At 42.9% G+C, this 25850-nt stretch overlaps 1 protein-coding gene across 3 annotated transcripts in view; it reads right to left on the bottom strand.

Moving 5' to 3' along the window:
- The window catches only part of TRIO (trio Rho guanine nucleotide exchange factor), a 379704-nt gene that overhangs the window by 26372 nt on the left and 327482 nt on the right, over positions 1 to 25850 (bottom strand). For all 3 annotated transcript variants that reach the window (XM_017893310.1, XM_017893311.1, XM_017893312.1), the window contains exons 36-47: positions 25134 to 25304; positions 22420 to 22515; positions 16577 to 16725; positions 15382 to 15448; positions 13938 to 14041; positions 11091 to 11160; positions 8332 to 8421; positions 7358 to 7450; positions 6242 to 6292; positions 5911 to 5988; positions 4746 to 4937; positions 2289 to 2466 (exon numbers count right to left, since the gene is read on the bottom strand). In XM_017893310.1, the coding sequence (XP_017748799.1) occupies positions 2289 to 2466; positions 4746 to 4937; positions 5911 to 5988; positions 6242 to 6292; positions 7358 to 7450; positions 8332 to 8421; positions 11091 to 11160; positions 13938 to 14041; positions 15382 to 15448; positions 16577 to 16725; positions 22420 to 22515; positions 25134 to 25304 (1339 nt within the window). The remainder of the gene's footprint in view (positions 1 to 2288; positions 2467 to 4745; positions 4938 to 5910; positions 5989 to 6241; positions 6293 to 7357; positions 7451 to 8331; positions 8422 to 11090; positions 11161 to 13937; positions 14042 to 15381; positions 15449 to 16576; positions 16726 to 22419; positions 22516 to 25133; positions 25305 to 25850) is intronic.

Raw genomic sequence — 25850 nt, 5'->3', positions numbered from 1 at the left:
CACCCCCGCCGCTGCCCCGCTGCCGCCGCCGCCCCGCTGTGGTTCCTCTGGTACTCGATTGGCGATGTCAAGGCTGTAAGACAAGACAGCGAGAGAAGCTGGGTCAGGGCACCAAGGAGCACGCCGCCGGGTGAGGAAGGAACAGGACCTACCCTGGGATGGGTCATGGGGCAGCCACGCGTGCAGAGCAATTCCACCTATCAGTAGAGCTAGAAGAGGCCCCTGCTTGCCAAGGGACTGGGATGTCGGCTGAGTGCAGCGGGTGTAAGGGGCTGCATTCCTCAGCACATCCCGGACAAAGGGCCAGTATGGACCGGAAGACCAAGGCAAGAGATTTGAGTAGAACTCCTCCAGCTACCAACTGCCTTCCGCAAAGCTCTTTCCTAAACCAGAGTCCTGGGGTGAAAAAGAAACCCTGGGGCTGCCTGGAGGTGGTTTCACAGACTACCTCTGCTCTGCAGGCTGAACACAGCCCGGAGAGAAGCTAAGGCGCTCCCCAAGGCCCCTGGGACGGGAGGCTGTCCCATCTCTTGACTTGGGTGTCTGAGTTTTCTTACATCTGCATTGTAGAAAAACATAGGAATCAGGCCAAAATAACATATATGGAAACATGAACAAACTCTTGAAGTGTTAAAGCCGTTGAAAAATACGACAAGCAGATTGCAGCCCCCCAGCCCCAGGCATGTGTGAGCAAGCACTGTGGAGCCAGAGGCAGTCTACAAACTCTGTGCTGGCCACCGCCTCTTCCAGGAGTAAGGGGTGTGCAAGAAGCAGGTGCAAGGGTCCCAGGCTCCCACCCCGTTAGCGATCTCCTTTAATCCTCTGGGATAGCTATTATTAGTTCCTTAACTGAGTGGGTGTCAAGTAAACTTTGACATCATAGACCATGCGTGCAATCTGGGGGTAGGTCATTCTATTTTAAAGACAGTGATGAAAATTTAGAGCATTCTCAATTCCAAGCTAGGGATTGGAACTAAATGCACCACATAAAAACAACACATTAAACCTCTTCGGTGCCCGAGGAACTGTCCCTCCCTATCCTCAAGCGCCCACCCCTAGCTGCAGATGTAAACGATTATCAGCTTGCAAGCAGGATGGAAATTTGGAGTTAACACCCAGGCAGCAGATAACACTTGGTTAAAAATGCCATGAAGCTTGAGATTTTTCACTGAGTGCCTATGTTCCTGGCTCTTGAATGTCATGCAAGGTATAGAGGTGGCTTTCTTGTGACAGAGAACATTACAACATCCTATTGAGCTTGCGCAGGCATAGATGCAGAACATGAATATGAACATGAAGGAAAGAACCCAGAAGACACAGATGATATGGGGACATAGCTTCCAACTGAATTCTCAAAGTTCTTCGCTGATCACCAAATTAAAAGCTAGTGTTGAAGCCAACAGTTGCAAAGAGATCAAATACATTAAGAGGCAATGAAAGGATAGGGTGGCCATGCCTGCTGTGTTCTGCAGCATCTCTGCAATCCCTCAAGTCATGGAAGCAGGGCAGGACCGAACTGTCAGTTTTTTTTTTTTGAGATGGAGTTTCACTCTTGTTGCCCAGGCTGTAGTGCAATGGCGTGATCTCAGCTCACTGCAATCTCCACCTTCCGGGTTCAAGTGATTCTCCTGCCTCAGCCTCCTGAGTAGCTGGGATTACAGGCATGCACCACCACGCCCAGCTAATTTTTTTGTATTTTTAGTAGAGACAAGGTTTCTCCATGTTGGTCAGGCTGATCTCAAACTCCTGACCTCAGGTGATCTGCCTACCTCCGCCTCGCAAAGTGCTGGGATTATAGGCTTGAGCCACCGCGCCTGGCCCCCGTCTCTTATTTTTTTAATGGGGAATGGAGGTGTGGGTGTGCAAGTCCCTTGTGAATGTCTCTGGCCAATGCCATCTTCCTGGTGTTCTTCGTGCAAACTCCTCTTCCTAGGACAGGGCCCTCATACATGTTATGTGTGGGACAGTGTAGCTGCGAGGGGCACAGACCAACAGCCAGATGGCCACTCTGCATCCTGACTCTGCCCTCAACAACTTGTGGGCCTTGAGGCAAATTACTCAGCCACTCAGTGCCCCAGCTTTCTCATCTGTAAAGCGGGGATAATAATAGTACTACTGGCCACATAGGGTGGTTGTGAAGATGAAATAAAGCAGTATCTAGGCAGTGCCTGAAGAGTGGTGAGTGCTAAGTTCTGTCATTACTATGGATATGAATGGGAGAGGGAAGATAAATACAAGTGAGTACATTAGGAAAGAAAGCACACATCTAGTAACAGAACACATATTACCATTTAAAAAATTGCGCTGGTTTTCTAAAATTTGGTTGATTTCATGGATCCAAGTTTGCCGGACACTTGGACTAGATGAATGCAAAATGAAGGTCTCTACCACGTCACCCGTCCTTGATGTCAGAGCAAATTTACAGGGATCATTTTCCACATTTTCCTCCAGGCAAAGGCAACTCACCTTAAAAAAAAAAAAAAAAAAAAGAAAGCATTATTCATAATAGCTAACAGGTGGAAAGGAAGCAAGCCATATGTCCATTGACTGATGAATGAACCAAGCAAATGTGGGCTATGTGGACAGTTTTTCAGCCTTAATGAGGAAAGAAATTCCAACATACACTACGACACGGATGAACCTTAGAGACGTTATGCTAAGTCAAATATGCCAGTTCCAAAATACAAGTATTGTTATGATTTCACTTACAGGAGGTCCTTAGAGCAGTCAAATGTGGGGATAGACAGGGTGGAGGTTGCCAGGGGCTTGGGGATGGGGAAGTGGGGAGTTAGTGTTTAATGGGTACAGGGCTTTAGCTCTGCAAGATGAAGAGTTGTGAAGACATGATGGTGATGGCTACACAACATGAATGCTCTTAATCCCACAGAGCTAGGCAATTAAAGACGGCACATTTATGTTATGTGTATTTTACCACAATAAAAAATTAAAGCACATTGATCCCCACTGGCCAAGTGCAAAGTGAAGTTCATCCTACCTCAATCCTGAAACAAGCACTTTTCAGTTGAACTGCCATTTTTACTGCCTCAGAAAACACCTGAAGCTTTTCAATGCCTCTTAACTGAGGTACATGGGGATTACAAGGCTGTTAAACTAACTAATAGTTTGAACTAACAGCCTGAACAATTAACTAGAAATATGGGTCTGGGATTACCTGTTTCCCAAACCCCTCTATGATGCCTCAGTATTTATCTCTTACTTCCCAGGGAGTAAATGACACCATTAAACAAATCTCAAATATCAATATTTGATAACCAATTTTATAACCTGTTATAAAAGTGCATATGATATCATGATTAAAATACGTCAGATAATTTTATAAAAACAGTATGTAAAAAATATATATGAAATTCCTATGGTGCTGGAGTGATTTTCTGACAAAAGACTTGTGAGAACAATGGGTAGGCAGTTCTCAGGGGATGGGTGCAGTGCAGGGGATGGATGGGTGCAGTGCAGGGGTTGGGAGTAGTTCAGATGATGGCTGCAGTCCAGGGGATGGGTGCAGCTCAGCGTATGGGTGCAGTTCAGCGTATGGGTGCACAGTTGAGGTGATGGGTGCACAGTTCGGATGATGGCTGCCGTCCAGGGGATGGGTGCAGTTCAGAGTATGGGCGCAGCTCAGGGGATGGGCACACAGTTCAGGGGATGGGTGGAGGCTCAGGTGTAGTGGTGAGCCCAGAGGGTCTGTGCCTGACATGGGCTCAGGGTAAGGGGCCTCAAAAGGCAGAGTCTGGAGGGGCAGGTGGGTGGTGGGAGGTGCGAGGGCCCGCAGCCCAGCCTCATGCACAGGCAGCCTCCTTCCCCAGCTGTCTGGCTCCAGAGCCTTCCTAGGTGCTGGTGGGCAGAGACCCCCCAGCCTGGCATCTGTGCCCGTGGACAGACCCACCCCAGGTTTAGAAAAGTGAAGGCTGCTGGGGACAGTCAACAAAAGCCTGAGCAGGGAGCCGGATGGGGGAGGATGCAATGTTCTGCCTGTGTGCTGTGAGGCCCGCAGATGTGCACGGTCTGAGAGTTCCCCTTCCCTGACAGTGTAGGGCAGGAGGCCCTACCAAAAGGAAGTGCATCTCCCTTCTGACCTCAGGCTCTGCACAGCTGCAGAGCCAGGAGGACCCTGGCGGAGGCGTGTATCTCCCAGGAGTCAACTGCCGGGACCTCAGGCCTGCCCCCTGCTCTTCTCTACCTCACCCTTGGTTTGTCCCTTTTATAGACTTGAGGGCCATTTGCAATTATTTTCTTTGTCCCTTTGTCTTCCTTTCCTATTAGAGGATAAGCTACATCAGGGCAGGGAGGGCATCCAACTGGGCCATTCCTGGAGCCCTCACGTCGGCTGCTGAGTGCTCAGTACCTCCTTGGTGAGTGGGGGAAGAGAAGAAGATACCGAGTTAGCTTCTTCTCTGATCGCAGAACAATCCCCCAAATCCGTGCTATCAAATTTAAACCAGTTTTCCATGGTCCTAGAGAAGGTGGTGCATAAACACTACCCATGACCAGTTCTCATCTAAGAATGAATGGCTGTGGTCACACAGAGGTGTGCACAAGACATTAGCCACTCAAGAACAGACGGTAAAAAGAGAAATGGGTGAATTCAAAGGCTCTGAAATATACTAGAAAATTCTCAAATACTTAAACCAAGCATCAGGGTATGTCATCATTAAAAGGAAACAGTGTTTATCGGCGTGATGGGTACATGCGCTGGCACAGAGAAAACATACACAGACACACATTACCTTGATACTGTTCTTAAACAGGAATCCTGGCATGGAGAAGCCCTTCTTTTTATCAAGTGGCTCACTGAATATGACGATCTGCTCAAAGAGGAAGATGCGCCTCTCTCTGCAGCGAGGCAGAAGCCCTGCATCTTGGTCTGTGACCAAGAATGTGTCCTGCAAGAGCAGTTTACCCTGGGCAACGATTTTCCCCTAAAACAAGAAATAAAGGGGGAAAAGGAAGGGGAGAAGAAAACATTGCATTCTAAGTTATCTGAAGCTCTGTTTTCTTTTGATTTCCTCCTATAGAATAATGTATTTTTCTTTTATTAATTTACGGAGCTTAATTTTTTTTTTTCTTTTACTATTCTTGGCCCTAAACAGAATAATTATCTAAATAAAATTCTTGCCAATGTTTGTCAAGACCTCTGGCGCCTCAGTTACAGTTACAGATTAAAAGTGGAATTTTAAATGTCTGGTTTATACTAGAACAGTGGTTCTCAAAGTGTGGTCCCTGGGCCACCAGCAGGCCCAGCAGGAAATCATCAGGCATGCAGAGGAGTTTTCAGAAGGCCTCCAGCGGCCTCTGTGTGTGCTTCAGAGACAACCACAGCACTAGAACTGTCAATGTTAATTCTCTAGCAAAACAGTAGGCAAGAAAATAAAAATTTCTCCCGCCTCCTTAACTCAATAGGCAAATTTTTAAAAGAAGATTCTGGTTCTGAATTCATCCTGAGGATACGTAATAGGTAATACGTAATATGAATAATCTAGCAACTCATGTAAACGCATCTTAAACTCATGAGGAAGTACCAAGTCCCAGAGATGAGAGAGTGGGGCCTCCTAGGTCCTACTACATCCATAGCTACCATGGTCTTAAATGCTGAGGAACGGAAACTCAGTTCTTACACTACTGGGCCCAAGAGACAAAGCCCAGTTTTTGTTTCTGCCATGAGGCGCTGGGCTTTGAGCACAGGCAAGTCCCAAAAAAACAAATCAAATGCACCAAAAAAAAAAAAAAAAAAAAAAAAAAAGGAAAGAAAATATCAATCAGATTGAAGTAAAGTGAGAGAAGCCAGAAAACCAAGTGAAAAGGATCAGCTTTCTCCCCATGGAGAGAAATAATCCAAGACAAAAGAAAGAGGGAAGGCAGAGGAGCTCTCTTAAAGAACAAGAGCCGCATTACGTCGAATCCTTGTAGCCGCCCCACGTTCATCATGTCGTTGCACCGCCTGGGTACTATGCACATGACTTCCACAGCTCTCTGCGGGAGGGGAGAGAGAAGAGTGGAGGTTCAAGTTCCTTTGGGGAAAATCTGACGTGCTCACCCTCTGACCTAAAGAAGTTCTGTTCTTCTTCCCCACCCCCTAGTGTGCAGGGCTCATGGAGATGCCCTGAAGAGACTGTCACCCACTGCTCTGATCCCTCCCAGGGCGAGACCACTGTTAGGAGACACTAGGGGAGTAGGAAAAGAGGCTGGTGGGGATTTGGGGGGGCACAGTCACTGACGCATGTACCTCTAATTCTGATGTATCCAGGCTGGCCTTTTTGGAATACTTGAGGAAGTCCTGCAAGGGAAATGGACAGGACATGATAATGGTGACAAAGACAACAGGAGCTGTCCTTTTATTATTTTGTTAAGAGACAGGGTCTCACTATGTTGCTCAAGCTGGTCTTGAACTCCTGGCCCCAAGCGATCTTCTTGCTTCAGCCTCCTGAGTAGCTGGGACTACAGGAATGAGACACTGCACACAAGCTAACCTTTTGACCACTCACACTGTGCCAGACACTTTAGTTCTGAAAGAATTTTTTTTTTTTTTTAATAGACAAGTTCTCACTATGCTGTCCAGGCTGGAGTGCAGTGGTTATTCAAAGGAGCAATCATAGCTCACTGCAGCCTCCAACTCCTTGCCTCAAGCTATCTTCTTGCCTCAAGCTATCTTCCTGCCTCAGCCTCCCAAGTAGCCAGGGCTACAGGTGTGCACCACAAGACCTGTCTGGTGCTTTAGTTCTACTTTATCATATTGTTCTCTCAGTAACACAACAAAAAGGCATTCCTATGTGGATTTCAAGCTGCAGTACACAGAGTCAGACCAGATCTATCTGATGGTTCCTGTTTAACGCAAGACAAACTCTTTGTCCCTCTCTATATCCAGGTCCTAAGTGTTGTATATGAAGGAATCTCATTACACTTGAAGTCACTTTTATCACAGAAAAACATGTGACTCTGCCTTCACTTATGCTTAAGAATTTAAATCAACCAAGGGCTAGTGTTAAGCCAACAGAGAGGAATACAAAGGGATTCCAAATTTACTTTTATCCAAGGTTCCAAGAAGATTAGAAAATAATTAAAGTTGATAGAGCAGAAGAAAAATCATTAGCATTCCAAGGTCTGTGGTGGGGGGGAAAAATTCACTTTTACTGATATTTTCATTCCGAACTTGATGTAAATAAAAAATTGAGAAAATTGTTTGAAGTGTTTTCTTAAATTTTTAAGGATTAACTTAACAGAAATAATATACTTGTTACACAAATGATTCCCCTGTCCTACCAAATCCTTCTTTCCCCCACTGAGTCTTAGTTTCTCAGCAAAGTCACTCCTGACACCAGAGTCTGTCCCGCCACCTCCTCACCTTCAGTAACAGCTGATACTTCATGATTCTCTGCACTGGTTTGATCAACAGATCCGTGAGCTGCAACCTGTGGCCAAGACGCTGCTTTAAGTCCTGCGGTTTTAAGAGAGAGAAAAGATTGTATGGGCTGTTCATTAAAGGGCAAATTTTTAGTCTTTGTAATTGTCAGAAAGATTACAACACTGGCAGTAAAAGTAACGAGGAAAAAAAAGCACTAGACTAACTAGAGCTTTGCTAGTTCACAGAATTTCCAAGTTTCACACTTTCACCTGAGTTGTTTTTCAAAGCAGTCTTTTATGCTTGTTTAATGACATTTTTGCAATTGTGTTCTTTTATTCATATAAATATATATATTATTTTTAGGCTACAAGTTTAGAACATAAATTATTCTGGATTTGTAATGAGACTTAAGTGTAACACTTATAAAAACCCTTATTTTTTTTTTTTTTTTTTTGAGACGGAGTCTCGCTCTGCCGCCCAGGCTGGAGTGCAGTGGCCGGATCTCGGCTCACTGCAAGCTCCGCCTCCCGGGTTTACGCCATTCTCCTGCCTCAGCCTCCCGAGTAGCTGGGACTACAGGCGCCCGCCACCTCGCCCGGCTAGTTTTTTGTATTTTTTAGTAGAGACGGGGTTTCACCGTGTTAGCCAGGATGGTCTCGATCTCCTGACCTCGTGATCCACCCGTCTCGGCCTCCCAAAGTGCTGGGATTACAGGCTTGAGCCACCGCGCCCGGCCAAAAACCCTTATTTTTAACAATGACTGCAGTCTTCTGAATGCCAGGGGTATGACCACAGACTAAATTCATACTCATTTCTCGGATTTATAGGAAAGAAACACAGGTTCAGAAGTCTTATCACTCAGGCTAATTTTCTTTGGAAATTAGTCTCCTGGGAAACCAATGATACTTTAATTTTTGGAAATCAGTTGGAACAAAAGATTCAGAAATACTTTCTGTTTGTATCTTAGATCTTACCTCAAAAAAGGTATCAATGTATTCTGAGACAATGTGCTCAGACTTTGGTTTATTTTGACAATAAACTATGTACATGTGCAACCTTCTCTCCTAGGAATAAAAAAGGCAAACAGTCGGGTTATAACAATGGGAAGCTGGATTAGAATACAAGAGCACACACACATTTCAGCACATTCATAAAGGGAATCATCTTAAAACCAAGCTGCATGGCTAAGGCTCTCGGGAGTAAACCCCAGGTTCATGATGTAGATCAGCATTCTATGGTGGAGCTCCACAATCAGTCCTTCCCCATCACTCCCCACACACCAAACCCTTCACTTTACAGTACCAAATACCGACAAGTACCATAAGTAGCAAAAGAACACTGTTTTTTGTTTGTTTGTTTGTTTGTTTTTTTAAAGAGACAGTGTCTCACTCTGTTGTCCAGGTAGGAGGGCAGTGGTGTGATCATGGCTCACTGAAGCCTTAAACTCCCGGGCTCAAGCGATCCTCCCACCTCCGCCTCTGAGTAGCTGGGATTACAGATGTGTGTCACCATGCCTGGCTAATTTTTAATTTTTTTTTTTTTTGTAGGGATGGAGTCTTGCTTTTTTGCCCAGCCTGGTCTCAAAACTCCTAGCCTCAGGCAACCCTCCTGCCTTGGCCGCCCAAAGTGTTGGGATTACGGGCATGAGCCACTGCACCTGGCTGAAACACCCTTCTTTTTTTTTTTTTTTTTTTGAGACGGAGTCTTGTTGCCCAGGGGCTGAGTGGGGGCAGTGAGCGTTCATCTCGGCCTTCTGCAAAGCTCTGCCTGCCCGCGGTTCACGCCATTCTCCTGCCTCCCACTCCCCCCGAGTAAAGGCTGGACTACAGGCAACCCGCCACCTAACAACCCGGCTAATTTTTTTGTCCTTTTAGTAAGAGATGGGGTTTTCACCGTGTTACGCAGGATGGTCTAGATCTCCTGACTCCGTGATACGCCTGGACCTCGGCTTCCGCAAAGAGCTGGGAATTACAGGTGTGAGCCCACCGCGCCGGCCAGAAACACCCTTCTTTCTATTATTAAACAAAGAATTACTGCCATCACTCCAAACCCTGCCAACAGTCCTAGTAAGCCTGGTTGGTTTTAGTAGAGAAGAAAAAGCTCTTTAATCTCAAATCATAAAGGCAGAGGGAAAAAAAATGTAGACACTGAGCCTTTCCATAAATCAGTGATCTTCAAAGTAGAGTGTGCAGACCTCCAGCGCCCCCTGAGGTCTTTCAGTGGCTCCATTAGGTCAGAACTATTTTCTAAACACCACTAAGATGTCAGTTGTCCTTTTCATTGTGCTGACATCTGTGCTGATGTGCAAAACCAATGGTGGGTGAAATTGCTGGCACCTTAGCAAAAACTATTCACTGCCACAAATTTATAGTAAAAAAAACAAAAACAAAAAACAAACAGCTTCACTTAAGAATGTCCTGGATGAGTAAACATTATTCTTTTTATTAAAACTCAACCAGGGAGTATATACCTTAACATTCTTGTGACAAGATGATGTCCACATAACACTTGAATTGCACTTGATAAATGTCTCAAGAAAAAGCACTTACGTAACTGAGTTGTGAGTGGAACTAACACTTTTTTTAATGGACCACCATTTTTACTTGGAAGAATGATTGACACAAACTGTAATTATTTACTCTTGGGTATCTGCTAGACATCTTCTTGAACATGAACAAAATAAGCCTGTCATTTCAAGGCAAACAACTGGCAGTGTTTGTTACTGAAAATTACAGCTTTCAAGCAAAAAATTAAAATATTGGGAAATATATATCTGCCACTATGAACTTCACAACACTTAAAGCCTTCAAAGAGATGGGTGGCAAAGTTAAAAAACTGGATTTTTGGAGACTGTGTAATGAAACATGCCAATCTCTGGAAGATCTGCCTAAGTCGGTCACTTGATAGCTTCCGGTGGACTGATGCCTGATGTCACAGGACCCCGCATGGCTGCAGGAGCCTCGAAGCCCAATAGAAACATTAAATGTATTTACTTAACATGTATTTAATGTCACAGCAAGGGAGAAGTTCATGGGTAGGTTTTCAGATTCCATATTGCAACTAACCTTTAAGAAATGATCAATTGTCAAGTTTTGGGGTAGCCTCTAAGAAAACTATATAATTATCTGAAAAGGCTATTAAAATACTCATCCTTTTCTAACTATATGTGTGTGAGGATGGATTTGTTTGGACACTTGAACCAAAAAACATAGCAATGAGTTAGATGCAGAAGCAGATACAAAAATCCAGCTGTCTTTTATTCAACAAGACATTAAAGAGACTGGCAAAATGCAAAACTCCTGTCACTAACTTCTAAAAATATATCATGATTTTTCCAAAAAACAAAAAACTTTAATGTTAATACACTTATTTTAGATATACACACTATGTGGCTGTTATGTTAAACACACTGCAGGTACAGTTACATCTCCACTCAACAATACCTGCCTGCTCAGACACCCCAAATGATACTGTTCAGGCCTGGCTCTGGTCCTCTCTAACCAACCTGTGCTGTTGCTAGCCAAATAGCCAGCTGCAGCCAGGTGACTGGGAAAGGAGGTAACTCATGTTGAAGAAGGGATTTTAATTCCAACTCACTAACACCATGCGGTTCGATTTTATCTTAAACATACGCACTCATGTAAAGTATAAGTGAGTTCTCCTTTAATCCGACAAACCAATGACTAAAGATGACACCTTCAGAACAGGATATAAGCAATGCTATTGTACTTACGTGTTTAACAAAAAGGGATCCTAGTTTTTCTGGATCTTCAAGGCACTTCTCTAACTCTCCTAAAAAAAAGCTGAAAAGAAAGAAAATATTAGAACTATTTCCAGTGTGGCCTTCTAACTTTAGATTTAGGTTTACATTTTTTCTTTTTCTTTTCTTTTCTTTTTTTTGAGAGAGTATCACTCTATCACTCAGGCTGGACTGCAATGGTGTGATCTTGGTTCACTGCAACCTCTGTTTCCTGGGTTCAAGCGATTCTCCTGCCTCAGTCTCCCAAGTAGCTGGGGTTACAGGCATGCACCACTATGCCTGGCTAATTTTTTTGCATTTTTAGTACAGACGGGGTTTCACCATGTTGGCCAGGCTGGTCTCGAACTCCTGATCTCAAGTGATCTGCTTGCCTTGGCCTCCCAACGTGCTGGGACTACAGGCGTGAGCCACTGTGCCTGGCCAGGTTTACATTTTCAATAGTCTGTTCTGACATGAGCAACTGCGAAGTGTGAAGCATACATTTAACAAATACACGGAAACTTAACAAGTACAAGGAAAACCTTTTGTTAAGCTACAAAGCCTAAAGGAATACAAAGTCACAGGAGATGAGGCACGACTGTGCATCCCTTGGCTGGTAACCTTCCTGGTCTTTGGACAGCAAACATTCTCATCTCTGTTCAAGGACACAAGTGCTAATATCCTCGGCTGAATAATGAGTGAAAAATAGATGCTTCAAAGTACTTGGACATTTATTTCTGAAAACTTGGTCTTTATACCTGCAAATTTCATATTCATTCTAAGATAATTTTTAGAGACTCAAACTGGACAGCAGATATACAAAACTAAATATGTTACCTGTGTCAGGTTTATGAAGCTTTCTCAAATGTTATCAAAATCCACTTCTAGGTTATAAATATCAGCTCCCTTTAAGATTAAAATTAGGTATCACCACAGTGACAACATAGATGTAGGACAACAATGTTCATTGTTTTCTGGGCTGTAGTTGTCTTTTAAGATATATGTCCACCCTAGTTATCACTTACATTTTATCTATGTTAATATTTTTATTTATGTTAATATTTGGTATTACATTAACCCCCAAACCACCATGCCAATTAATGTTGTACTAAGGGATTTACTATCCCTGCTGTGGTAGATAGCATCTCTGGATGCAGTTTCTCTGTCTGGACATCCCAGAAACACTGTGTCATTTTCAGCTTCCCTTCACAGCCTTAAAAACCAGCCTTGGAAGCAGGAGACTAAATCATAATACAAAATATCCCTTTTTGAATTGGTTTCATTGTAGAGTTTCAGTAAATCTACAGCACAGAGCTATAAACTGGAGTGCTGTTTCTAAAGTTTACCAGTCATTTATCTGTAAATACAAATAAATTAGACATCACAGGGGATGCAAAAATAAAGACCTCTCTGACCTGGGTTCAAAGGTTTTACATTCTATTATAAGGGAGAAGTACAGAAATAACAACACTGCTTGATACATGCCATGGCAGTTTCTCCTTATATCTGTCCTGTATTTCATAGTTTAAAAGAGCATATTCCCATCTGCTTCTGCAGAAGAAAAGGAGTCTGACTGGGAACACCCAGGCCTAATGCAGAAGCAAGTATTGGAGCTCAGCTTCAGAGAGAGGCCAGAGCTTTGGAGGTGATGACATCGTGCTCCACCCTGTACAGAGGGAGGAGCAGCTGCATCAAGACAGGAGAGCAGAAGGCCCTGCCAGGTAACCGGAGCAGACAGTGCACCTGGAACATTCCACTGGAAGACCAGTGGCCAGCATTAAGCAATCCTCAGATGATGAAGGATTTTTAAAGTTATAAGCAAAGTGACCTAAAGGGACAGGTAAGTTGACAAGCTCTGGTAGCCAAGGTGAGCTACGTAGCACCAGCCCCCAGATGGATCGCCTCCTGAATAGGATACGTGTGGGGAACGTAGTGGTATCAGAGTCGAATTTCATGGTTAATCATGTCTACTTTTTCCATTAAAAATTGAGTTGGGCCAGGTGTGGTGGCTCATGCCTGTAATCTCAGCACTTTGGGAGGCTGAGGTGGGAAGACTCCTTGAGCCCAGGAGTTCAAGACCACCTTAGGCAACACAGCAAGACCCTGTGTCTCTATGAAAAATAAAAAAGTTAGATGCGCATGGTGCTGCGTGCCTGTAGCCCCAGCTACTACAGATGCTGAGAGATGCTGAGGCGGGAGGGTCACCTGAATCCAGGAGTTCAAGGCTGCAGTGAGCTATGACACACTATTACACTCCAGTTTGGTGACAGAGCGAGACTCTGTCTCTAAAACATAAAAATAACATAAAATAATTGGACAAATAAGTGTCTTCGAGGTCCTCTAATGATAACTTGTATTTATGCTAAAGATGGCTGCAGTTCTAGTTGGAAATACTTATTGAGGCTTATTTTATGCAGTTGTTGTTCTAAGTATTGTAAAAGTATTAACTCAGTCACTCTTCACAAAAAATCCACAAGGATGGTAATATTATTAATGTGGGTGTGCAGATGAAGCATGGAAGTGTACAGTAAGGAGGCTGAGGGCTCAAGGTCAGGACCAGGCCAGCAGCTCCGGCAGCTGGCTCCACGCTGGTGCTTCCAGCTACTCCCTTCCACAGACTCTTGACATGGACCAGCACGAACAAGAGACGAGATTCTCCCCTTGCCACCAAATGCTACTGCAGAATTCCTGGGTATATCAATATCTCTTTTGCCCCAGCTCTCTCCAGGAGGCTACGCAGGTAATATAATGAACAGAACAAATTCCCTTTGGCCTGGCCTGCCTCGGTTTAGCAAGTGCAGGTGCTTTGCACACCATCGGGCACAATGCATGTTTACGTACTCTCTGTGCCAGTCGTAAATCTGATGGATGTTGCCAAACACAATTTTGTCTTTTCCTTTCATGTCATCAGGAACACCATCTTCTTTCATAAGTGCCATGTAGCCCTACAATTAAACAGTTATGATAAGCAAATTTCATGGAATATGTCTGAATCAATTAGTGGCTTACTGATTAATAGTCACAGAGGGCAAAACCAACGCATGCACTGTCTTGTAACCAGTTCTTTATCTAAAAACAAACAAAAAACCTGATATGAAAAGTATCCTTAACTGATACTTGGAATATACCCATTACATTTATTGCTATAATTTTCTTTCCCTGGACTGTTCAGCACTCACAGATCAAAATTCTTCTAAGGAATTAAAGAAGTTTACATAAATGTAAATGGTTTCATTAAAATAGTTTATAAATATTAAATATTTGGTCAGAATCATATCTCCTGTTTTCAGCATTTATCTCTTAGAAACAGAAAATGTTCTTTTCTTTTGGATTATTTGTGTCATCTGTTAAATAAGGGTTTGATAATATTTTATAAATTGATTTTAAACAACAGTTGATTGAATATGCTGCTAAAATGTGGCTTAAAATTTCTATTTAATTGAGTCCGTACAAGAACCTCTTAAGTACTCATATGTTGCTTGTCTCATTGTTAACAATGACTGCAGACAAATCAAGCATGTTAACTCTTTTGTGTTACACAATTAACTGTAATAGCTGGTACTTTTAATGGGATGTGTAACCAAAAAGTATTGTCCTGTACAAATCTGCAAAGGTGAAAGAATAAACATAAAATTTTATACTACAAAAACAGCTTTTTGATGAGTTGAGTTTCTTAATCTGACTAATCCCCAAATTGACTGGCAGGGATTAGCCTACAGATGGCTCTCGATCCAGTACAAAAGGCAGTGGTTTGCTATGGCTAAGGTGCTTGGCAACTTCTGGTCAATGCAAATGGCCGTGTATTCTGCACAAAACTATCGGTAAATGACCTGCTGCAGCCACAGTCCAAGCTCTGAACCTGGGTGGATTCAGGATGGAACCAAACTCACAGCTGGGCCACACTGACTTTTTCAACCAGTAAGGTCTTCATTTCTGTAGTGATACCCACACTCTTGTGAAATAATTAAGGCAAGATTCCTATCTACTAAGTATAATATACTTAGTATCATTTAATAATAATATTAAATTATTTATAATAATTATAAATTTTAATTGTTAAAAGATTATGTCAAGATACACTATGTGAAAAGCATTTACAACTGAATACAGATGGTAAAGGTAATTGGCTAAATGTCATTTTTTGGAAATACTTTGTCGGTTATTTTTTATTTTGGGTCAAAAACATTTTTAAAGCTTTTGAGAGGTATTCAACTGTCTAACAGGATACTACTTTGGACAACTCCTGGGGCTGATACAAAGTTACTAAATTTCTGGCAATACACACCTCAACCACATAGCCAAGGTCCCGTACATAGTCACGCTCTGTCTCCACCAATTCTTGCAAAACATAGCTGGAGAGAGAAAGATAGTGTTTATCATGCAAACTCTGTTTTCTAAGTGAATTTTTTTGTACCTCTGCTCCTGGTCAGGGCGGACTCCTTCCGGGACTGAATAGTAATGTATCAAATTTGTACATTTGGGTGTTAAATTCTGGAGGTTCCCAAATCACTTACAGGGTTCCAGTGGTTGACTCCGAGAGCGCCAGAGGTCAAAAGACACTTAGGCACAGTGCATGAGGGCAATCCGGGTGAATTCACCCTTCTGGATTCCGATCACATACAGGGACAACAAAGAAGCTTAGACACAACTTTATGACAAAGCCATGACAGTAAAGGAGGTGGCTTTTAAAAATCTGATTAAGTCATTTTAACCTTCACTGGCCATACAAGAAAAACTTTTAATTCAGATGTTTAAAGCGTTGGGTCTAATCACATCACTCACAAGTATTTCTGGTTGTAACATTCAGTAACCGTTTAAGGCCACTCAGATAATAGAAGACAATCATTTGATCAGCATAGCAAACAACCTCAATTGGCCTGAAAAGGTTCATTCACGTGTTGTTCAGTCATTCATTCGACCAGCATCAACCTGGCACCTCTCACGTGTCCAGCACCATTGGAGGTGCTGGGATACAGTGCTAAAGAAAACATCCAGTCTCTGCCGTTTTGTTGCTTACGTTTTTTTTTTCTTCTCCAAAGGCAAGTTTAAACCTTTTGTAACATTTTTCAGGACTCTTTTCACCATATGCTGCTTTACTGGAATTGAGAAACGCCTACTAGTAAAGTATATTTGAAGAATATTCAAGTTTTTGGGACTGGTTCTAATTTTACATGACTTTTTCTTTCACAATCACAGATACAATAAAAGTCTAGGAGTTTCTTACCAGACCTGGCAGAAGGCATTTTATCTTGCATCATTTTACTTATGAAGTATCATATACAAATAAAACAAGAAACTGTGGCTATGGAATACTGTGCCCTTATTAGGTCCTAAGTCTTTTACATACATACAATCACTCAATGAGAGGCCATGGAGCTCCTCATCTCGGTAATTCAGAGCTGAATCTCAGTCACATTTTTGAATGCAACAAAGACAGGAGGGAACCCGGAGAACAGTAAGAATGAAAACATTTGTCTTACTGTCTTCTCTTTAAAGAGCTGGATTTCCTTTCTTCCATCTCATCAATGGGCGAGGAGGAAGACAGAAGGGAATTATCCGAAGGGTTGAAGGAAGGGCTGCTACTATCTCCCTGGTCAACAAGGAGTGAGCTAGGACGATCCTCCAGTGCCTGGAAGACATGGAGATAAGCAACAACACTTACTGCCTACAGCCCATGACTGGCTGAAACTAAGACAAGAAAATACAGAAAATGTATTTGTGAAATTATAAAATCTTTATGTTTATGAAATTATAGTATTTAAGAACACAAAAAACCCAACTATTAACCAAAAAATAGAGTCAAAGGAGGAGGACAAAAGAGGCAAGTTGGAATGAAAAGGATAGTGAATTTACATACATTAATATATTCTATTTCTCATTACCAAATAAGTAGAAATGTTATACTTGCTTACGTCAGAGTGCTGCACTCATTTTTGGATATATCGCACATATTTAATATCTAGCAATTTTCTTATTGGTTATATTCCTGCCAAATGAGCCGTTGGGATGTGTGTCGGTCAGGCCAGTGTGGCACATGGACATGGTGCCTGCATTCCCTGTTGGTGGACTGTCAGCAATCTATAGTTCAAACAAACTTGGTTTGTTTCCTGATTATCCTATTATAGTTTTGACTCATACTTCAATGCCTACAGATCACCCAGGTAAAATTAATCTCTATCTAGCAACTTGTAATCTGTCCCTCTATACAAAATAGTAATCATGCTGGTCTTAATTACTTCTGCAATACATTCTTTCCCCTACTAGCTTCTGGTTTCTATAGGTGATTGTTTTTATTGCTGTATCCCTGGTGGAACCTCATGCAAATCTTTGCAAGTGTTCAGCAAATCTATAAGTTGAATATTGGTGCCTTCTCTCCTTGGATTAATGTGACAATGACTGGTGACTCATTGCTTTTAATTTGGTACATATTAATCTTGTTGTTTTATCTGGATTCACAGAACACCTAAGATTCATAGTTCTTTTAACATTCCCAAAGCAACAAACTGGATATATAGATATAATTGAACTGGAAAAAATTGATGAATTTATTCTTCGTTTGAACAGCACAACACAAAATGAGAAAACAATACCTCACTTAAAACATTTGACATTAATAAACTAAAATCTCTAATACTTGTTCTATTTTTTCCTCTTCACAGTAACAGAGTCTGATTTCATCGTTAAGCAGAGCTTTGAGGACACAAAGTATGTACTGTACACACAATCTTGTTAAAACCCTTGGAGCTATAAAAAACACACCAACTGCTGATCTTACTTTTGAAAAACAGGACATTAAGTGAGTTAAGGAACAGAGTTTGAACTGAAAAATAAATGCACTCTTTTAAATAAATAGCCATTGAGCTTTACCGGAAGCAAACGTTTTGCTGTGAGTAGTGGAGCTTGTTTCACGCTCATCAGATCACATCTGTTTTTGAGAGGGGAGAATGTTCCGTACCCCCCGCACCCCCCACCCGGACAGCTGAAGCCTGTTAAGATTGAATTCTGTTCATTTGAACAGTGAGAAAAAAAAAAAAAGAAAATAAAGAGAAAGGCTCCAGATGCCCCTGATGCTGCAGAGGGCAGGGAGGTAAGGTCACGGACTTCATCAGTGTCCGTGGGGACCTGTCTTCTGGTTTTCTCGACCTGCAACAAAGGAGTCTCCAGGCCCCTCGGCTGCCTGTCCTAGATCTGATCTTTCCTGACAAGACAGGCTGCCGAGAGGGTGCCCACACCCTGAAGAGGTGCAGTCGTGGCTAGACGTCCTTGTCGCCTTCATGAGGCCCATTTGCCTCTTCCACAAAAGTGAGTGAGAAGGCTGTCACCAGCAGAAGGCTGTCACCAGCAGAAGGCTCTCTCAAAACTGCAACCACTGAGACTTTACAGATTTTGGATGAATTATTTGTGAAACTCTCTGGGTTTGGTTGTTTTTTGTGTCCTTGTCAACTTCCTCTCTTTCTTACATGAAGATAAGTCTACAGAAATATTCTACCTCTTATGAGATTAATTTTGATAAATTACATTTTCTTAGAAAACTGCCCATATCATTCAGGTTTCATTTTAAATTTATTATCAAAGAGATGAACAAAGTAACATCTTATGATTATTTGAATTTCCTCAGTTTTTTCCTCTCTTATAATTTCTTAATTTTGGGAATTTGTGTTTTCTATTTTCTTGACATGGTTACCTAATGTCTATATTTAAAGAACAAATTTTTGGTTTTATTATACTACCGTTTTCCAGCTCATTAATTTCTGCTTTTATCTCTATAAATTCATTCCTTCTGCTTTTCTTTGGTTTAATTTGTTGTTTTTCTAACATCTTGCGTTAGATGTGATTTCATTTATTTTTATTCTTTCTTGTATCTCCCTTTATATTTTGATTAGTAAAGAGAAGAAAATCCCAAAGTCAAGTTCACACAGTCACTGTGGCAGCAGGGAACTATTACTCTATTGCCCACATGCAAGAAAAATGCACAACCTTTAAAATAACCAGCTGGATCAAGAATGTGGAGGTAAGCCAGAAGAGTGAATCCCAGGGGACACTTTTCAGGGTGGCTTTTATTTTTTGAGTTAAATCCTCAGGTTTTAGGTTTAGGTAGGTTCAGTTCCTTAAACATCATACTGTTTAACAGCTGAACACCTTCTCTCCTCTCCTCCCTAACCCAATAAACACATACACAGCTTCTGATGAATAAACAATGCACTGTTCAAATCCAATTATGAATGTGCGACAGCCTCAGAAATCACCCACAAGAAAACACATGTGCATGCTTAAGGATCTACTGTGGAGTCAGTATAAGTTGAGGATATTACAATGATGCATTAGTGTTTTCTGATAAAAAGTAGTTCCCATTTGACATTAGAGCATTAGTGACAGGAAACCAACACAGGTTGATACTTCTCTTGAACCAGAAAAAGAGGGGAGAATTTAGATAGCATTCCCTGGCCCACTGAAGATGGGATGAACGTATCACATAAAGTACCAACATGGTTCTTTGAAAGGAGGGGAAGGCACCAGTGAACGCCCATGTGGATGGAACCTGGGTGCGAGCTCCCATGTGTAGCTGAAAGACAGTCTCCGAGGCTGAAGCACTTGCCCGGTGGAACTCACCATAAGGAGACTGTGAACCCAAGTCTATCTGATTCCAAAACCTATGCCTTTCCTATGCCAACAGTTTTATGCCCACTGAAGTGAGCAGAAATAACTCAGTTTCACTGAGTAAACTGAGAAAGTTTAATTCCTCAGAACTGAAAAAGGAGATTAAGCTAGTCAGAGTCAAAATTGACCATGCCACAGACCACCTCTCCATTTGGAAGGCCACGTGGATTAATTACAAATGAATCACAGACCATATAAAATGCAATACAATTTAAACACCTGCAGCTCTGTGGCCAGATCTGCCTCACAGCATTCCCTGGGAAGCCATTTCAGCTATTTGGTAAGAATGATTTTAATGGTCATTTAACTGATGTGTATAAATGGCTTTTTAAAAAAAGTTTAAGGATGCTTAAAAACTCACTGGATACAATTTAAGCACCCTTCATTTAGATAGTTTTATCAACTTGTCTTTTAAAGAGGTACCAAGGATGTAGCTGAACTCATTCCATACTGGCATGGTTCCAAGCTCCTTTCTTTTTCTTTTTCTGAGATAGGGTCTCACTCTGTCACTCAGGCTGGAGTGCAGTGGTACAATCTCAGCTCACTGCAGTCTTAACCTCCTGGGCTCAGGTGCTCCTTCTAACTCAGCCTCCCGATAGCTGGGACTACAGGTGCATGCTACCACACCCAGCTGATTTCTGCATTTTTTTGTAGAGATGCGGTCTCGCTGTGTTTCCCAGGCTGGTCTCGAACTCCTGGGCTCAAGCAATCGCTTGCCTTGGCCTCCCCAAGTGCTAAGATTACAGGCATGAACCACCATACCCAGCCTGATTCCAAAATCTTTACCGGTGGAGTCCGAATTTGTGAGTTACCCACCATGCCCTAGCAAGCTTCCTGTCCAGCTTCAAAGCTCACTGGGTCTTTTCCAGAACACCACACGATTACCTGGGGAGACATTTCTAGCTAGGGCAGGGTGGCAAGTCAGTCCCAATTTTTCTTTAATATAATTCCCATTTGACTCAGTCAACCAGTTTCATGAGAGGCTGTCTGTGGATGAAAGAAGAAATGGGAATGATATATTTGGTACCTAGTTAACGCATTTAAATGCAGGAAGGGAAACTTCTAACTTTAAAGAAGTATACTCTGATTCAGCAATTCCAGTGCTGCAAATTCACCTTACAAATACAATCACAAACATGTAATGGATATTTAGAGAAATATGGGAAACAAATAAATATTAGGAATATATTTAAATAAATTATAGCATAATCATGTCTCTGACCCTTAGTGGCTAGTCAAGTTTTTTATTGTTCTGTGTGCCTCAATTTCCTTATCTGTAAAATGGGATAACAATAATGCATAAAAACCTTATAGGGTTGTTGTGGGAAGTTTATAAATTAATACACGCTCAGCACTTAGAACAGTGCCTGGCTTAGAATAAGCTCTCAGTGGTATTATTATCATAGAATTCATGTAAAGGAATACTATACAGTTATTAAATAAAGGAAAGAGGTAATCTGTATGGACTGATGTGAGAAGATCCTCAAGATGTGTTAATCATTAGAATCTTAAAAATGGAACGAACCCATCTGGAAAGAAAATGCATGCACATATATATGCTTGCACCAGCACGGAAAACGTCTGGAGGGAAACGTATCGAACTCTTCGCAGTGGTTACCTCTGGAGAATGGATTGCTGAGACAGACCGAGGGCTTTTACTTTGGGAGGAGTTGCTTTTAAAAGATGTTGTCTTTATAGGGATAGTAGGATACCAGTCTAAAAAGTTGTTACCATTGGTGGTTTTCCCACTTCCCAGTTAGGAAAACTACAAAAACAGAAATTAATTGATTTGAATCAGTTAGAAGCAAAACATGCCTGTCTTACTTCAAAGAACCAACATTTACTTTGGGGCCTTTATCAAATGAACCCACATCGGCCAACTGGCAACAAAGAAATCACTGAGAAAATAAAGCCTTTATATAATAATGCAAACCCTTCTCTCGTACACATTGTAAACCCAAATGAAAAGTCTCAGGGGTTGCAAAACAAAACTGAGAGTCTAATTGTGGGTACCACTGACCCTGGTACATCTTCAGACAGACTGGAGCTGACCACATTTGCAGTGACTGCAGGCAGGGTATGTGCACTGAGGTTTGCCCCCAGCTTCTATGAGGGAACTTGTAAGTCCTTGGAATGTTCTGCTTAGTGAGAATGTCTGTTTATGTGGGGGCCTGGGACCAAGGCAAATAGTCTATGCTAGCAACGTGACAGTGTCTTGATCTTTGGAGGGGCAGGAGACTACTCAGGTCAGCCACACAGAGCAGTCAGCCATGCGTGTCTGAACCCAAGCAGACACTCAACACCAAGGCTCGGGTTAGCTGCTGTGGTTGGCAATCCTCCGTCTGCCCGATTCCACTGGGAGAGCACAGTTGGCAGCTTGAACCTGGCACTCCCTGAGACCTGACCTATGCAGCTCTTCCCTTGCCTATTTTGATCTGTGCCCTTTCATGGGAATATACTGCAAATGTGGGAATACTGGCTTTCCTGAGTTCTCTGAGTCCTTCAAATCAGTGAACCCGAGGGTGGTCATGGGGACTCCTGAGATGTGCAATAAGCCACAGCCACATTCTGCAGCCCAGAGAAATACAAGGACAAGGGCAAATCCATTTGCAAGTAGCAACACAGAGAAGCTTCCAAAAGTCAGACTTTGTCTGGGAGGCCTCACCATCTTGCTTTTCACGAGTTCCTCAATTGCGCTGACGAGCTCGGCTGCACTTGGTGTTTCGGAGCTGGTGGGGCGGACTAATAACCGAGAAGAGGCCTATGGAAGAAATTAAGAAAAGGCGGGGTGGGGGAAAGGCTCACATTAGTAACTGGTCAGACAGTAAATTTCCCTGCAAGCTCCATCTCTTTTTAAAGTAATTACAGACAAAAAGACCACAAGTTTGTCTTTGTTTGCATTTATTTAAAGTCATCCTTTTGAATTTACAATATTCTGACAAGAAACATTAAATAAAACCTGTCTGAGATACATGTGGAAAGCAGACAGTGTCTGATTTTAATCGCAGTCATGTAACATTGTAGTGTTTTTTTCAAAGAGGTGACTGGGCAAGGGAACGTTCTAACTGTAACTTTCGCAACTGCTGGCAAGGTTCTAGGCTAGGGAGAAGGAATAGAGAATCTGACCTACAGCAGAATGAGAGGCTTAGGTCTAGTGAGAGAACCCTGGAATAATCAGGAAACAAAACAGGATACTAAAAATGGCTTTACTGTGTTTATGGGATTAAGAAAAAAAAGAAACGAGGAAGAGGAAAGGAGTGGGGTGCGGTGACCAGACAGGGAAGGAGGGGGACGAGCTCACCATTTTCTGTGCCATCCACTTCCCCATGATTAGTGCAGAGTACAGAAGAGCTGAGGCCTCACAAGCTATCAGATGCCACTTATGGCTAGAATCGAGGGCATAAAGGGGTTGACAGGAAATCTGGGGGAGGGACTACTAAGTTCGAGTTTCAGTAATTAGCAAACACGATGTGTTTGCAGATTACTTGAGCCGTTAATTAACTGGGAACTAGAAGGGGCGTAATATGAACCTTGCTTCATATTAAGGACAGCGGCGAGGCATGCGACCCACAGCAGGCTGTCCTGGCCATGCGTGTCTCACAGCAGACAGATACAGGCTCATACACTCACAACAAGGCTTTTACACGTGTGGGTCAAAATATGCACTTTGCAAAACAAATGTTGGTTTGGTCTAATGACATTTGGAATATGGGGTGAAGAAAACAAAGAAAAAAATTCAGACAGAAAGGTAAGGAAATTGAGCCAAAACAGACATGGAACACAAATCAACATAATGCTGCAGTGAAAGTTTACACAAAGAGAAAACAGAACAAAACAAAAAATTAGTCACAAGATTATATACTGTGTGGGAAAATCACTACAGATTTTTGTAAATGAGGAACTGCTACTGATAATACTCAACGAGGTAACATAGTAACCAATAAATGATTCTAGCAAATGGAAGAATACAGTGCAGGTCACTCTTTAAATGGAGAAAAATGCACCCTTATTGGGTGAATAAGTCAACAAGGTCCAGCCCCTCAGTGTTTGGATAACCACCCATATTTAAGAAATGCCAGTTTTCTGCTTTCAAAAATGCATGGCTTAGCATATTACAAAATAGCTTTGGAAATGTCACAGAAACCACACAGCCCCATGTCCTAGCCAGGTATCCCGTGCACTGGGTGGGGTGGGGGGCCATGGTCCTCTCACCTCAGGCTCCCTGTTCCTTCTCCCCCACACACGGCGGGAACCTGAACCTCAGATGCACACAAAACTCCAGGACTCCAACCTGTGCTCAGTCCTGCAGCCATCGTTGCAGGCCCCACGGCACCCTTACAGTGTGTGAGCGTCGTGTTAAAAAGGGAGGGAGTAGCTTTCCACCAACAAGGGGCGGTGGACAGGTCTGCCCTGGGTTAAGAGGAATGCATGATTTGACTTGGCCTCACAGCTGCCAAGCACTGGCTGAGGCCAATCCCAGGTCGTAAAATAGAGGGCGATTAATCCGCAAGTGACTGTGCAAGTACTGACAAGCGAGTCGGGGAAGGAAAAAGGGAAACATGGGGAAAAAATGTTGATAATGTTATCTGTTTTATTCAGAAAACTCAGTTACTGCCAAAAAAAACCATCACCAGTAATGACTTCATAGCATGATTTTCAACACCTGACAATTTTGAGGGGCACAATGGGGCCAGAATGCTAAAGGATGTGCAAGCTACATTGAGCAGGTTTCCTTTCTGCTATTTTATTTTTTAGGGCTCTACAACTGGGTTGACAAAATAATTTTAGATTATGTGAGAACTCAAGAAAACAAATGACTTTCGTGGCTTAAAGCCCCAGCGTAGAGCCAAAGAGGTTTCAACTGATTCCCACACTTTGACAACTATGCCTGCACTCTAGTGTAGGGATCCTACAAACTCATGTCTGGCATGTTGGAAAAAGCAACTGCACAGTGATGCAACCTCATCTTAAACCAGAAACTTGCATGCAAAAACCTCACAGAGGGGAGACGGCCAACTCCTCATTTAGTGATGCCTTCAGGCAGACCTGCATGGGGTATCTCTGATTGTTCTCTCAGGGATTCTAGTCAATACATTAGGAAACTTTAAAAGCAGCAATTACTGAAGCATCATTAAAAATGCATTGAGTCACATGTGTAGGAAAAACTGCACCCTCTGGCCTACTGCTATTCTAAATGGCTTTGTTACTCCTATTTTTGGGGTACAACCAGGTTGACACTGCCTGAAAGAGCACTGCATTGCCCTTTTCCACACCTTGGGGCCTCCTGTCTCCTGAAATGAGGCTGGTGTGGAGCAGCCACTGAGTGTGCCCTGCCCTGGCACGGCAGGGATGGATCCCCCAGCCCTCGTTCCCCTTTACCTTGTCATCCTGTGAGTCCGGCTGGAGGAGGCTGTGCTGCTGGATGGCCATGGGTGGCGGCAGGGGCACGGCATCGGCCCCCTCTTCGCCTTCCTCTTCTCCACAGCTCTGCATCCCCGAGGAGGAGGATTTGGAGAGAGTACCGCTGCTCAGGCCCTCGTTCCGGCCTCTCTGAAATCCAATCAAGATTTGCTCATTATATTCCAGGCCAATTCACAAACATGGACCAAGGGTTACTTGGAGAAGCAAGGTGGGGACAGAGACTGGGATGGCAGAAATCAGGAATAAATGACTTTGATGGAAACTTTTCCTCTCTTCCTGCAACCCAAATGCCTTGCTTGTCAACTTGGATGACAGAAGGGCCACTGAAAGTGTCGTATAAAGGGACTGCCCATGTGATCTGTTAGGCTCTGAACACATCTCATCTTTGAGAAGCCAGTTTTAAAAAAAGGTGCAAAAATTTGAGCTACAGGCCGGGCACGGTGGCTCAAGCCTGTAATCCCAGCACTTTGGGAGGCCGAGACGGGTGGATCACGAAGTCAGGAGTTCGAGACCATCCTGGCTAACACGGTGAAACCCCGTCTCTACTAAAAAATACAAAAGCTAGCCGGGCGAGGTGGCTGGCGCCTGTAGTCGCAGCTACTCCGGAGGCTGAGGCAGGAGAATGGTGTAAACCCGGGAGGCGGAGCTTGCAGTGAGCTAAAACCTGGCAACTGC

This window comes from Rhinopithecus bieti, unplaced genomic scaffold, assembly GCF_001698545.2.
Source record: "Rhinopithecus bieti isolate Rb0 unplaced genomic scaffold, ASM169854v2 scaffold_22165, whole genome shotgun sequence".
Lineage (NCBI taxonomy): Eukaryota > Metazoa > Chordata > Mammalia > Primates > Cercopithecidae > Rhinopithecus > Rhinopithecus bieti.
Note: the sequence above shows the minus strand (reverse complement) of the source record. Positions and strands in the feature narration are given on the sequence as shown.